Below are 15,660 nucleotides of genomic sequence, written 5' to 3'. Positions count from 1 at the left end.
TCAGTAAGTATGTTAGTATTCATTTGATTATATTTTTCTGACTAGATGGCAGATGGTTATACTTTTTTATTTTGTAAAATTTCCTCTTCTAAAAGAGTGTAAAACATTTGAATTATTGAAATATGGTTTGTCCAAAATAAATTCTGGTAATTGAGTGAATATTGGTAAATTATACTCAGAGGATATTATAATGAGTTGTTTTGTTTTGTCTCTCATCTGATTAATCTCTCAAACTGCCAAAAATTGGTTTTCACGGTAGTTGACTTTTAAGTTCATACTAGACCCTGATCCGCGCGCCAGCACGGATTTGAATTTTCGGTTTTTGGTTATTTATTTAACTAAATAATGTATTTGTAATATTTGATGTATTATATTCACCAAGTAAATAATTTTTTTGGCATCTTAAACCATCTATTTACGATGAATATTCGATATCATATAAAAAATTGAACAAATAGACGTAATTAGAGAATTGTAGACGATATATAAAAACAATGGTTATTAATGTAAAATATGAAGAAATATTATATTATGACTGAGTATGGCATAAAAGATTATAAATTAGTTATACATGTTTAAAGAAAATAAAATGATTTTAAACTTCTATGAAAAAATTAACATATAAAAAAGGGCGATGAATTAGTCATCAAATTGTAAATAATTTCATAATTTTATTAATAATAAATTATTTATAGTCTTTGTTTTTCGTCAAGATAATTATTAAATGTCCATAACATTAATATGTTCAAAGACCATATTATGAAAGCCCATATTGTAACCGTTTTTTTCCGGGAAGTGTAACAAAAAAAAATTACATTTAACTCTTCGTTTTATTTAAGTTTGTGTCGGTAAACGATTAAAAAAAAATTCTGTATCTTTTTCAATGTTCAATTTGAAGCTTATTATGCGGAAATCATACGCAAATATAGGCAATTGGTTGGAATCTCTATATCTTTATATTCTTATAAATTTTAAATTTATTGTTTCCTGTTCTGCAAGCAAATCAATTATCGAAGTAATAGATCAATTGGTTGGAATCAAATCTATTCTTATAATTAGTGTAATTATGGTTACAGTTTCTATATTTAATAGGTACATTAAAGATACGACATTGAAGATATTATGTTTTGATTAATAGAAGATATTGAATTTTGAGTTTGTATTTATTGATTTGTTTTTTGATAAAGCTTAGAAAATCAATGGGATGATTGGTTGGTTGATACATCCTATAAAGAAAACGAAAACTATAGGTGGTTTGAATATTGTACATCAATCGATGCATGATGTAAGTTGACTATATAAAACTTGAACATGATCATTTCAAACTAAAGTATAGGTAGGTTATATGCATTTGTTATATTGTAGTTAATATATTTTAAATATTACATAAGTCAAGTGATTCATGTTTTCGTAAAAATAAAATTCAAGTTCATTATTGGACCGTACTCGTACGTAATAAGCTACGTTAAATATGATGTATTTTTAGGTTCATTTAATGATATTAAGTTTAAATTTGATTAAAGAAAACTCATTAATTTAACTAGAAAAGATAAGCATTAAAATAGGTAGGTTTATTTAATGACATTAAATTTAAATTTGATTAAAGAAAACTCATTAATTTAACTGGAAAAGACAAACATTAAAATAAATAGTTTAATTTAATTCTTAGTGACATGGAAGTGTAAATAAGTTAGAAAACTTAAGAGTATTTTTTAATGGGTACTTCTTTTTTAATAATAGAGATATTGTAATCTGAGTTTTCACTCTCATACTGAAGAGTCAGACACCATAATTTTTCTAGGAAATATCATACCTGACCTTTTGTATTTTTGACCTTTTCTATTTTAATTTAATGTTGACTTATATCTGTAAAACATTTGTCAAAGCCATTCGATCGAGTCATATATTAGTGTTTACTTATGTTAATCCGACGGAACGGGACGGGGTAATCGTTGACAAGTCACGGAGCTTTTGCCAACCTCCGAGAGACACACGACTATGTCTATGTCCACCTGAGCTGAGAGTATTACACTAATAATTAAATTCCCTCTCGCCTCTCTAGTGACACCACGTGAAAAGCAGCGAGGCCACTGTCGGCTAGTGGCTTATAAATAATATATCGTCCATGAGTTCCACGTTGGCTAACAGCTACTTCACCGGCTACTGTCTATCAGAAAATGACCTGAGACGCCGTCGTGTCGGTGACGCTTAAACGGTGCGTTTACTTATGTAATGGAATAAACATACAAGTTTTTTTTTTGAACATTTAAACATACAAGTTTCAACAGGAAGTTTTCTCCATATACCAATCGGTAAACCTTATCGATGCATTACATGTTTTTTTTTTTTAAAATGCAAGTTTTAAAATAATAAATTATTATTCTATGCTAAATCTCAAACTCTAAATTTTAAATTTTAACCAACAAATACTAATTCTAACGGCTTGAATAAGCTTTATTACAAAGTCATAATTTAAACCCTTAAGGCCTAAACAATAAATTTTACACCCAAATTGGCAATTAAGAGCATCTCTAACCCACTACATTTCTTATTCCAAAATGAGATTAGAGAGAAAATTGCTATAAACATCCGATGTTTATTTTGTTGGGTAGTTAATGCAATAAAATGATTAGGAAACATCAATGTGTTAATGCATTCGATGCATTTTTAAATGCTACAACTACAAGTAGCAATTTTCTCTCTAACCTTCATTTTGGGTAGTTAATGCATCGAATGTTTACTACTAGTAGTAAGAGAAAATAAATTAAACTAGTAGTAGCATTTAAAAATTATTAGGAAACATAGATGTGTTAGTATATGAGAGAAAATGCTTTTACAAACTAGAAGAGGGTTTAAACCGCATTTCTTAATTATAAGCATTGAGTGCATACGGAACAAACGAGACCACTTAATTTGCCTATCTAGAAATAAGAAAATAATGCAATATTTGTTGCAGCTAATCATTGGCAGATTTTTTTTGTATAACATCTAAACGAGGTTCTGTTTCGAGCTTTTAAATGTAGGGAGAAATGTTTAATCACGACGAGATCAGAGAGGAGCAATTAAAATGAATCCGGTTGAAATCTAAAAGAGTTTTCTAAAACACAAACAACACAAGTTTCATAATCATAACTTGTTCATAATTAATTTAGCCTTTTCGATTCTTATTCAAGATTATCCACTGAGCGCACAACACACATTTGCTTTGAGATGACCTTGGTACATTCTCAGTTCTCTTCCCGTTTCCATCGACCACAATCTAGACATCATTGAGTGCACAACACACAATTGCTTTGTTATGACCTCGGTACACTCTCAGTTCGTTTCCCTCTTCCATCGACCACAATCTAGCCGTCATGTCCGATGATGCTGTGCAAATTACAGAATCAAAACTAGTTTAAAGACTTCTTATGTCTCGCACAAGTGTTCAAGTGGATAGAGATTAGTACCTGTTAAAATAAATTTTGCATCCACTGAGAAGGCGCAGTCCCAGACCCATCTCTGATGTCCTGTTAAATAAGATTGATGATTTTAAACTTGAGAATGAAATACTACGTTAAATACATGGAGATCATACCTGTTAACACTTTATCTAGCGTGAAACTGTCGACGTTCCAGATTTTGACAGTTTTATCAGAGGATGCAGTCGCTAGATATCTGATTAACAAATATTTATGTAAAAGTTTCCAAGGTTTGGAGAGAACTAGGAAAAAGTTTTAATTAGGAAAACGATTTAAGAAAGGCATTACTTGTTGTCAGGAGATAGGACACATTTAAGGATATGTCTATTATGAGCTTGAAGCTTATGAATGGCCTCAAACTCGGTTCCCACCTGCAAAATAAGGAAAATTATTTATCAATTTTTTTTTTGAGATGTTCTATCGGCTGATTCAGTCATCCCCCCTTTAAGAATGCACTTATTGGTACATAGTGGAATTAAATTTTAAATTGCATGTACAATTACAACACAACTACTTCTTAAAACCTTAGGGAATGTAGACTGGTCGTATATATGGACATGGACAATGCAACTGGTTCTGTCCATGTACGATCACCACTAGAACACAAATAAACACTTGTATCCAACGAATTTAATGAGAAGAATACCTGACTTCCACGCACGATGTTCCATATATAACATGTGCCACCGTCGTTAGCAGCAGCCAACATTGACCCATCCCTCATAACTGATAAAGACCGTATAGCCGTATCAGGTTCTGGTACCTATATACATAGTTACACAGCCGAGTGTGATTTATCAAATGATTTTACGTAATTATAATGTAACTATAGTATAAAGAATTGTACCAGTTCAATGGTACATGAATTCATTCTCGTATCCCATACACGTATAATTCCATCTTGGTCTCCAGATATCAGTTCAATCTGTACCATTTTACCAATTAGATAGTGTGATAACACACACAACTCTCGTTACCAAATAAAGAAAGCTGATACATATATATATTGCCAACAACAACAAGCACTAACATATACACGAGTTAGCTAGAGTTGATGTACCTGATTTGGGTGTAAAACAACTGTGTTAATTGGGGTAACACTTCCATCCAAGTGATATGCCTTTAGACAATTCCGTTCGTACACCTCTGGTCGATTAGGAGCCCTGCATTTCAGTTTACGAGTCAACAAAGTGTTGCTAAGAACATGTATGTCCTTAACTAACATTGATTTCAGCTGAAAGAAAAACTGATTGTACCTCAAGTCCCAGATCCTAACTGTGCCATCCTCTGATCCTGAGTACATCGAATTGCCATCAGCATGAAACCCAACGGCCGTAACATTGCTGGTGTGTGCAACAAAAGTCCTCACCTAAAGATGCTCACGTAAAACTCCATGTCCAAGAAACCAAAAACCACATTTAAATAAAGATAAAATAAAGGATATATATACATGTCCATGATGGAAATTGATATCAAAGAGCCGTATATAAGGATTGCAAGCTGCTGCTAGATGACGCTTATCTGGGCTTATCTCGAGCTTGTTCACATTCTGAGGGTTACGGCCTTCATCGAGCTCTCTTTGAGGCTATAATGAAAAATGTTTTAGATAAAGTGAAAATTTTCATTATTATCAAGATATATATATAGAGAGAGAGACCACAGCAGGATAGTTGATGGCACGGTAACAGCTAGCGGATTGGGCTTCCCAGAATCGGATTGTAAAATCGTAGCTAGCAGTTGCGATAATCACGGAAGGCTGACTCATTTTGCTAGATTTATTATCCTTACAAGAATCTTTGTTATTGAAGAAGAAAACTTTGTTAAATATGATTTATGTGCTAAATTTCAGACAGAAGCATCTTATATCTGCTAATTGAAATATTACAAAATGCAATTTCTCATTTACTGCATTCAAATCTTATCTACAAGTGTAATCACAAAATCTATCTAATTGTTGAGTTGGATATGATAATTTCCACTAAAAAAAATACAAAGAACCTTTTATGGTAAAGAAAATCTTATACAAATTACTTCAAATGATATATTTTATAAACTACCTAATTTGTATTGTTTTATATATTTCCTAAAGGAAAAAACTCTTATTTTCTTTTGACTTACCTATCAGATATCTTTGACTTAAAAAGTCACACTTACAATCTGTTGAGAAAAAAAAAACATTACAATCTAAGCCGGTATTGATTGAATACAAGCAAATGCTGAGCAGGATCAGCTACTATACATAATCAAATTATTTAATTAAAGATAAAAATAAAGAGGAAAAAAACTTCAAGAAGTTATCCGAGACCTTCAGAGCCAGATCATTGTAAAACACAATGGTTCTTATTAACCTAATAAAATGATTGTTCAACAATAACAACTGATCCTCTAGTTTTTTTCGGTTTTGCATAAATATTCAGATCATTGCAAGAAGAAGCTAGCATTTTTAAGGAAACGTGAAATACAAGTCAGTTCCAAACATATATACCAAACCATCTCATTGTAAATACTTTCAGGACATGGGATATAAGTCGTCGGCATTTGTTCATCATTAACAAAAAACAAAGCACATATATAGTCCAGTTCCAGTGTTTGCAAGTTGCAAACCACTAGGTGAGAGAATCTACAAATCTAATATCATACAAGCGACCTAACCGAATAGTTGTAGAATGCAAGAGTTCAAGAATTGAATATGATACTACTGCTGAAAATATAGAGGACAAGTCCATGTATCTGACAATCAAACTAATTAAACATAGAAGTAGGAATGTAAAGAAACATCATTTGAATATGTATCTTGACAAAGTAGTTCATAAGGACATTCTATCTATAGCAACGAGGGAAACTTTATCCTCTTTAATCTGAAACAGAGAGACAATGATGAAACCTATAGCCACGAAGGACACTCCCCAGAAGTTGAGACGCTTCAGCCATCCCATCAACTCCTTCTTCTTTCCTCTCCAAAGCAATCATTCTACACCAAACCTCTTTCATTTCACCACTCACACCAACCCCATCATCTTCCCACAAGAACGTCAAATTCCCGTAATACTCCGCCATCGCAACAGACCGAACCTTTTTGAGATGACTCAAACCACCAACCACTCTCCATAGCCTCATCTCGGAGTCATACCACATCAGCCCGAACCTAGCGTAATAAACGTAGAGCACATTGTTCATCACACAAGCACCCGTTCTCCACAACCATTTATCCTTAGTAGCCAAACCTAAACTCTCCCAAGACCCGTCTCTAGGATCGTAGCACCTAGCATTGCCAGAAACACGTAACGCACAAACTTTCCTGTTCAACGACACAGTTGGGGCCGAACTCCACCACCAGCCTTGATCCTCAGGAACCGGCGCTAGTTCCCATGTCTGCGTCTTCACGTCAAATGACTCCACGTGCATCTCGTCGGCGTCTCTATAGATCCCGATCACGTACACCTTGCTCCCGACTACACCCACGCTTCTGCATAACCTATCAGCTCTCGAGCTAGGTCCTTGGCGAAACGTCCCGGTTCTTGAATCAAGAATCCACATGGCTGACGAAGGATTGAATGATCCACAGATAAAGAATATCTCCGGGCCTATGGCGACGACGCAGGGTTCTTGCTCGGTCTGAGAAGGAAACGCGAGGTCGATGGAGACGAAGCGATTCTTCTCTGTCGTCGGGTTGTTATTCTCGGCTCTTCGGAGAGTGAACCATTGCGCACCCGTTTTCCCGACGAAGCAGATGAAGAGTGAGTCTTTGCGGAGGAGAGAGCGAATCTTGTGTATCTCCGGCGAACGAAGAAGACGGCGGAAGTTCTTGGAGACGCAAGAGACGGTCGGGTGAAAGCGTTTCGGGACGCGAGCTAAAATTTCCAAGACGATGTCGCTGGGAAGTGAGGAAAACAACGGCGGCGACGACATTGAGTGGTTGATGTTTTCGCGGTGGCTCGTCGGCGTTAGAGAGCGGCAAATGAATGGATACGAGACTTTAGATATTTACTATTTAGGGAAAGTTTGACACAAATGAATAAGACTCTTTTATCTTTTTATACGACGAGACTAGAACTTTGTATTAACCAGGGGCCCTAGGGCGGCGGAGAATTACTCGTACTGGTGTTATACACGTTACTCTTCCCGTATCTGTTTTAACATGTCCGATTGATAAAAGTTGTGTGCAACTATATTTAAATACTAACCACCTTCTATTTCTCCTTTAACAAAAACGGTTACGCAAATGATTTAGTGCATGAGATAACAACGGTTATAATAATATGTTCTATCTCTATGTTACGTTGTTTTAACGGTTACGTGAATGTGTCAATAGATTATTATAATACTAGTATACCACCCCGTGCGAAATTTCTTACTTCTTGTCAAAGCTGAGTTTTACTTTTGTCATTTTTCCCTCTCCGGTTATGTTTTTGTTGGATGCAGAAGTGTACACTTACAGAAAACCTTGATATCTTCCATTTTTCCACAAAAATTAGTACTGCATTCAATCACTAACACGTAAACTATAGAAAAACACAAACATAAAAAAAATCTAACTGCTTTGTTTCATGCAGAACTTCCAACTTCAGTATTCGTTTTATCTATCTCCAGAAAATATGACTAAAACAGTGTATAGTTTTTGACCCCAAAAAAACAATGTATAGTTTTGATAAAAAGAGAACATTAAAATAATAAAAGAAATTAATGCAAGCAAAAACTGGCTATGACCTTGATGTCTTCTATTTTTTCTTTCATTTCTCAGAGTTTTATATTTGGAAAAAAAGGAGATACAATCCTAGGTTCTTCGAAGAGAAACTTTGCATGTGATGTGAGCGAAAAAGTCTTGATATACAGAGGTCGTAGTGGAAGTAGAGAAAAGAGTGAGATCCAGAGAGATTGAGCAAGAAAAAATTTAAGAGGATATGATATGAATTACCAAATACAAATTTTCCTTGGAGAGAAACGTTGCATGCCAACATCGGTATTGTGGATATGAGTATATAGAAGATGTGCTTTTTTGAGAAATTCACGCAATGACATACTTTGGGCTTGTGTCTTTTCTAGTTCACATACTTCTTGCTTGAAGTGTACTTTGGGCTTGTTTTTATGACTTTGTTGGACCAAATTACCCTTGGTTTGCTAAACCTGTTTGAGATTGAAAGCACACTAGTCTCGTCCATTTTTAAAGACTTGTTACATAAAGCTATTTTGGCATTAACGCAGACAGGTTTATGGTGTTATGGGCTTAAAGCTGGACCATTAGATTGTTTTATTTTAAGATAGATCTGATGGCTGGTGATTAACATAGTACAAGTAGCATGAAAAAGGTAAGGATGTCGACGTTCATTAAATGCTCAGTCTCTTTTGTGGTCAGATAGTCTTTTGTGGAGCGAAAGTGTGGTCAGGTAAGGCATGGTCAGTGGCAGCAGAAACAGAGATGTGTTTAGGTGAGGTGTGGACATATTTAGTTGTGGTGTCTTCAGAGGTGACAGTGGTTGTGGTCAGACGTGGTTGGTGGCCGTGTGAGCATGTGGTCAACATTAAGTAGGTCACTAGTGGAAGGATTGATGGGGAGATTGTTAGGGTCAGGGATCAGCAGGCTTCCGGTGGAGGTTTTGTGGTCATGATCAGGGATAGGAGGGAGTGGAGTGATTGTGGGCATCGGCCGTTTTTTTACCACAAAAATCCAGTTTTGAGTAGATGTTCAATCGTCTTTTCGGGAATCTATCTATGGCAAAGACACGTTCGGGAATTTTACAATCTGGTCGTTATCGTTGCCGGTAGCTAGGTTAGCAGAAATGATGAGAGGAAAAAGAAAAGGTTAGATTAAGTGTTCACAACATCAGAAAAGGATTGAAACGTTGCAGAAAGTAGAATCCTTTCATCGTTTTCAATCAAAGCAAGGTGACGACTTCTCTAAAAAATTGGAAATCGAGAACGGAGTCGGAGAAGAGTGGTGTTCCAACCGGAGTTGATAATACTATTTTTTTCCTTTTGGGATTGAGAACGTAAGAGCAGGTGAAATCGTATGAATCTAATCGCCGATTTAGGGTTTGGACATAACTAAACTGCTGTGTATACGATTAGGGAATTTTTAGTTAGTTTTAGATCTAGTTGAAAAGTGGGGTATTGATGTCATTTCATTACTCAAAAGTATACCTCATGATGAAAGTACGCCAATATGTTAAAAAGGTCCGTGAAAGTATGTTAAAGAGTAATTTTTTCTGCTTTTTTCTTGCTTATGAATCAATAGGTAGACAGAAAACAATGCACAAATATAAATGAAAGAATGAAACTTCTTTTCTAGAGATTGCTGGTGACTGGGGATAGTGGAGGCGTGGGAGTAAAACAGTTGGGAGTGAGATGGGCTAAGCAAACATTTGGATTTTAGTAAATATTTTAAGTATATAAAAAAATTAACACGTAATTGGTTGTTAAGATATAAGAACGTGTTTACTTTTGTCGTTTTCTGTTTTTATCTTTGTTCTCTTTTTTTTGTAATTTTTTTAAATACTAAATAGAAATTATGTGTCATAATATGATTGGCTAGGTGACTTGTGATTTATTATACATAGAATTTCTATTTTCCTAGACGGTAACCACATTATATTTTTTCATGTTATGTTGTTTTAAACGGTTACGTGAATGGTGTAGTGCGCTATTATATTTCATCAATACAAAATTACACATAATGACTATGACACATGTGTATAGTTATACAACATCACAACTTTTTATTTTATTTTTTGGTCAAAGTACAACATCACAACTTTAATAATTAAAAAAGTACCACAAATTCAATATTATTAGCAAAAATATGAAAATTAAATTTTTAAAAAATATTATAAAACAAAAAATATAAGGGCAGGTCAAAATCTAGTTTGTTTTAAATTTTCAAGTTTTCATTGTTTTCAAGTCGGATACCAAGTACTAGAATTGAGAAATTTGTAAGTATAAAACAATTAAAAAGTATTAAAAATTAGCTACTCTACTTGCTTACAGAATACACTTTTGAGTCATCAGCATACACTTTTGACATCGGTTACTTGCTTACAGAATACACTTTTTGTTATAGTGAAAAGTAGATAATGTTTCTATATCGAGTGACTCGTGTTTTTGTTCAGTTTTCTTTTTATAATATGTACAAATAATTATTTAGAGTAACTCTAGTGTTTTCTCCTTAAAAGAGTAAAGAAAATAAACTTTCATGTCCTTTTTTATTTGAATATTATTTACCAAGTAATTCTTAAATACTCAAAAATACCAAAATTATGTATCCCAACCATATATATCACATAAACATTATATGTAACTTAAACACTAAATTAAATGATAAGTATATGTGTGGTTCAAATTAAAAATATATGACAAATATATGTTTAGAATATACATTAAACTTATAATATCATATTAAACCAAATGATTAACATCTTAATAACTTAGCGAGTTTTGATTAGGATAACATGAATCGTGATTGAAATTACGGTAATTAATAATGATTTAGTTAAGTTAATCTCGCATTATTCATGTCAGCAAGTTCTAAAAGAATAATCCTATGCAGAAATGAGTCACATTTGAGTCATCAGTACATGACACATTTGACATGTCACATTGTAGAACCAATTAAATTATAATGTTTTCATTTAAGTGTATTTTCAAGTAATAGTATGACAATTAATATTTTATATATTCTAGAATTTCTAGTACCCGTTGGGTTCACTGTTGATGTTTGTTCGGTTATTTTAGATATAAAAATATAGTGTTGTTCGTGTATTTGAAAGTTTTGGTTAGATTTTGGTTATTTAGGTTCGGTTTTGATTGTACAACTCAATCACGCTTGTGTGGTTGACTTACAATCTGTTAAGGAAAAAAAACATTAATACAATCTAAGCCGGTGTTGAGTGAATACAAGCAAATGGTGAGCTCTCACCGGATCAGCTACAGAATCAAATTATTTAATCAAAGATAAAATTAAGAGGAAAAAAAACTCACAGAAGCTATCGGAGACCTTGGGAACCAGGTCATAGTAAAACACAATGGTCTTTATTAACCTAATAAAATGATCTTTCACTATTGTTCAACAGTAACAACTGATCCTCTAGTATTTTCGGTTTTGCATCAATATTAAGATCATTGCAAGACGAAGCTAGCATTTTTAAGGAAACGTGAGACACAAGTCAGTTCCAAAGATATCAAACCATCTTATTGTAAATACTTTCAGGACATGGGATATAAGTCGTGGGAATTTGTTCATCACTAACAAAAACAGAGCACGTAGTCCAGTTCCAGTGTTTTCAAGTAGCAACCACTATATGTGAGAGAATCTACAAATCTAATATCATACAAACGACCTAACCGAATAGTTGTAGAAAGCAAGAGTTCAAGAATTGAATATGCTACTCCTGCTGAAAATATAGAGGACAAGTCCATGTATCTGACAATCAAAACTTAAACATAGAAGTAGGAATGTAAAGAAACATCCTTGGCTTAATCAATGAGATCCTATGACAAAAGCACATGTCTAAAGTTCATATAAGGCTGGTGGATCTATAACAAAGTAGTTCATAAGGACATTTTATCTATAGCTACGAGGGACACTCTACTCTCTCTAATCTGAAACAGAGAGACAATGCCGCAGTATATAGCCACGAGGGACGCTCCCCAGAAGTTGAGACGCTTCAGCAATCCCATCAACCCCTTCTTCACTCCTCTCCAAAGCAATCATTCTACACCAAACCTCCTTCGTTCCACCACTAACACCAACCTCATCTTCCCACAAGAACGCCAGCTTTCCATAATACTCCGCCATTGCAACAGACCGGACCTTGTTGAGATGACTCAAACCATTAACAACTCTCCATAGCCTCATCTCAGAGTCATACCACATCAACCCAAACCTAGCATAATAAACGTAGAGCACATTGTTCATCACATAAGCACCCGTTCTACTTCTCCACAACCGTTCACCCTTAGGCAAACCTAAACGCTCACAAGACCCGTCTCTAGTATCGTAGCAATTAGCATCGCTAGAGAAATGTAACGCACAGACTTTCCTGTTTAACGACACGGTCGCATCCGAACTCCACCAACCTTGATCCTCAGGAACCAGCGCTAGCTCCCACGTGTTCGTCTTCGCGTCAAAAGCCTCCACGTGTATCTCGTCGTCTCTGTAGCTCCCGATCACGTACACCTTGCTCCCGACCACACCCACGCTTTTGCATAGCCTAGCAGCTCTCGAGCTAGGTCCTCGGCGAAACGTCCCGGTTCTTGAATCAAGAACCCACATGGCCGACGAAGGATAGAACGATCCGCAGATAAAGAAGATCTCCGCCCCTATGGCGACGACGGAGGGCTCTTTCTCGGTCTGACAAGGGAACGCGAGGTCGATGGAGACGAAGTGGTTCATCTCCGTCGTCGGGTTGTTATTCTCGGCTCTTCGGAGAGAGAACCATTGTTGATCTGTTTTTTCGACGAAGCAGATGAAGAGCGAGTCTCTGCGGAGGAGAGAGCGAATCTTGTGTACCTCCGGGGAACGAAGAAGACGGCGGAAGGTCTTGGAGACGCAAGAGAGGGTCTGGTGAAAGCGTTTCGGGACGCGAGCTAAGATTTCCAAGACGATTTCGATGGGAAGTGAGGAAAGCGACGGCGGCGGCGGCATTGAGTGGTTGATGTTTTCGCGGTGGCTCGTCGGCGTTAGAGAGCGCAAGAAAGATTATCAAAGTTCGACCCTAATCATGCTCTTAGATATTTACTATTTATGAGTTTGACCCTAATGAATACGACTCTTTGATCTTTTTATACGACGAGACAAGGAACTTTATATTAACTAGGGCTAGGGACAATTACTCGTTCCTCGTGTTTCGTTGCTCGTCCCGAATTTGTTTCAAATTTTCAAATACTTATTTTTGATATCAAATAGTATAATTCAGAAATTTATAAGTTTAAAACAGTTAAAAAGTATTAAAAAAGTTTAGCTACTCTGATTGATATTATCCACAGGCCTGAGCTGAGAGGAAGTTGTAGAAGCATGAGTTTCCAGTCTTTAAATAATATAAAAATAATTTTCGGTCTTAATTTTTTTAAAAAAAATTTAGTCTAGTGGTATTAATATTAATATTAGGTACCCAAATTCAAGGGTGGGCGTTCGGGTACCCATTCTGGTTCGCTTCGAGTTTATTCGGATTTCGGATTTTCGGGGTTAAAAATTTCAGCCCCATTCAGGTATTTCTAAATTTCGGTTCGGATCTTTGCGGGTTCGGTTCGGGTTCGGATAATCCATTTAAATGATTTTTAAAATTTTAAAATTCAATATATAGTTTAAATTTCTCAAAATCTATAAATACAATACTATATTACATATAAATTTGAATAACATATGTTAGAATACCTAAACTTAACATATAGATTGGTTTGAATGTATGAAGAACTTACGACAGTTTCAGGTTACGTTTACAACAAATTGTTCTCAATTGGTGAAGATGGTTTTGGAACCAGAAGAATGACCAACATTTGAAAGCTACATGGAAGATATCAAGCTTTTACGAAGAAGCTTCCTCAACTCAAACATCATCCATGTAACCCGAACGGAGAACCTAAGGGCGGATAGCTTGGCACGTAGTGCTAGAAAACAACTGTCTTTCGTCGTTCATATGGATGCGGAGTTGCTGATTTGGTTTACAGAGTCAATATGAATCTGTGAATGTCCTGCTGTCCAAAAAAAAAAAAATTGGTTTGAATATTTTGATAGAGAATCAACAGATATTTCAACTATTTTTGGTGTTTTGAGTATATTTTAGCTATTTTAGACATTTACTTTTGGCTATTTGCATATATTTTCAAGTATTTTAGACAACTTAAAAGTATCTTATATATTTTGGATGTTTTTAATATACATTAAATCGAAAAATAATTAATATATTTAAATATATAAATCTATTTCGGATACATTCGGGTATCCGAAATACTTCGGTTCGGGTCGGGTTCAGTTTCGGTTCTCTGGATACCAAAATTTTAAACCCGTTCGAATATTTAATCAATTTCGATTCGAATTTGGTACTACTTTTTTCGGATCGGGTTCAGTTTGGTTCTTCGGATTAGGGTTTTTTGCCCAGCCCTAACTTCATGAGTTCAACTTATGCTCATGCCTACGGTTATTGCAGCCTATTTTTGCCAAATAGCTTCTGGCACTTTACAAGTCAGGGCCGCTACTGATTATCCATTAATTACTTTTTAGAGAATACATTTTTGTTATTGTGAAAAGTAAATAGTATTTCTATATTGAAAGATTCTTGGTTTTGTTCTTTTTTTTTTTGTTCATTCTTCTTCTTTATTAGATTTCATTTAGAGTAATTATTGTGTTCTTTTTTAGTGGAGTAAACAAAATAAACGGGTATATCTATTTTTATCAGAATATTATTTAGCAATTGACTGGAACAAGTAACTCAATTTTTAGCAAGTACTCAATACCAAATATTCGTTTTAATAAAATCAAATCAAATCAAGTAAGATCTAAATTTGTATTATTCGTATAAAACTAGTAAAATATCAAATATAGTTAAAATAGTAAATACTCGGTTTTTGTGTTCACCCTTAAAACTATTAACAACGGTTATAGTTTATTCCTTTTTAGTTTCAAAATTCATAATCAGTGTTTACATAGATGAAATTGGTTTTCAGACAGATCCTATGTTTTTGACCTAACGCTGTAGAGAAGATCTTTGCAAGGATTCAAATGATGACATATGAGGTCATCCCCTTGGCCCTTGGAGAAGAGAAGGGTAATACCATGTTATTACAGATAATTTGAAAGCACACAAATGCGATTTTGTATGCATGTGTACAGAAATCGACACATGTATAAAATCCATAATGCCTTTGATGAAGCGAATGTTTGGGCTAAGATTAATAAAGATCAAAGAATAGAGGGAGTTCTTGATAATGATCTCAGAGTATCAAGGATTTGGATCTCGTCTTTGGATGGTCAAGTCAGGTGTAACATTCATGCGAACTGGGGAAATGATGTTTGTGCACCAGATAGACTTACATTGGAGATGTGGGTGTCTGATTTGAGCTTTGCAGAGCATGAGAGTTTTTATCTACAGAAGGTGGTGATTGGTTCAGATTCACAAGAGTTAACTGAAACAATTAAAATAGGTAATATGATAGTGAATCATAAAAAAAAGATCATAATATAAAGTTGGAAAACCAACTGAATCAGATT

General features: G+C 34.8%; 3 protein-coding genes across 3 annotated transcripts; all 3 read right to left on the bottom strand.

The window, feature by feature from the left end:
• Positions 1-2,961: 2,961 nt before the first annotated feature.
• LOC106413480 (target of rapamycin complex subunit LST8-1-like) lies at positions 2,962-5,830 on the bottom strand. Its single transcript, XM_022707755.2, has 10 exons — positions 5,119-5,830; positions 4,912-5,046; positions 4,718-4,830; positions 4,522-4,624; positions 4,309-4,386; positions 4,108-4,224; positions 3,750-3,832; positions 3,578-3,657; positions 3,450-3,509; positions 2,962-3,369 (listed from the first exon to the last, which is right to left on the bottom strand). Exons 1-10 carry the CDS (start codon positions 5,224-5,226, stop codon positions 3,260-3,262), a joined length of 987 nt encoding a protein of 328 aa, XP_022563476.2. The 5' UTR covers positions 5,227-5,830; the 3' UTR covers positions 2,962-3,259.
• Positions 5,831-6,251: 421 nt separating this feature from the next.
• LOC106414651 (F-box/kelch-repeat protein At2g44700) lies at positions 6,252-10,385 on the bottom strand. Its single transcript, XM_048765068.1, has one exon. The coding sequence runs from the start codon at positions 7,368-7,370 to the stop codon at positions 6,315-6,317; it is 1,056 nt and encodes a 351-aa protein (XP_048621025.1). The 5' UTR covers positions 7,371-10,385; the 3' UTR covers positions 6,252-6,314.
• A 1,486-nt stretch (positions 10,386-11,871) lies between these two features.
• LOC106414247 (F-box/kelch-repeat protein At2g44630) lies at positions 11,872-13,286 on the bottom strand. Its single transcript, XM_013854928.3, has one exon. It carries the CDS (start codon positions 13,096-13,098, stop codon positions 12,049-12,051), a length of 1,050 nt encoding a protein of 349 aa, XP_013710382.2. The 5' UTR covers positions 13,099-13,286; the 3' UTR covers positions 11,872-12,048.
• Positions 13,287-15,660: the final 2,374 nt, after the last annotated feature.

Source organism: Brassica napus, chromosome C8 (assembly GCF_020379485.1).
Source record: "Brassica napus cultivar Da-Ae chromosome C8, Da-Ae, whole genome shotgun sequence".
Classification (NCBI taxonomy): Eukaryota; Viridiplantae; Streptophyta; class Magnoliopsida; order Brassicales; family Brassicaceae; genus Brassica; species Brassica napus.
This window is presented reverse-complemented; position numbering and strand designations above follow the sequence as displayed.

What these genes read in the sequence shown, in the direction of transcription:
- LOC106413480 (XM_022707755.2), bottom strand. Translation starts at nt 5,226, where the DNA reads ATGAGTCAGCCTTCCGTGATTATCGCAACTGCTAGCTACGATTTTACA. An exon ending in ATTCATGTACCATTGAACTG is followed by an intron (nt 4,225 to 4,308) that starts GTACAATTCTTT and finishes CTATGTATATAG; the next exon opens with GTACCAGAACCTGATACGGC. An exon ending in GCTAGATAAAGTGTTAACAG is followed by an intron (nt 3,510 to 3,577) that starts GTATGATCTCCA and finishes CTTATTTAACAG; the next exon opens with GACATCAGAGATGGGTCTGG.
- LOC106414651 (XM_048765068.1), bottom strand. Translation starts at nt 7,370, where the DNA reads ATGTCGTCGCCGCCGTTGTTTTCCTCACTTCCCAGCGACATCGTCTTG.
- LOC106414247 (XM_013854928.3), bottom strand. Translation starts at nt 13,098, where the DNA reads ATGCCGCCGCCGCCGTCGCTTTCCTCACTTCCCATCGAAATCGTCTTG.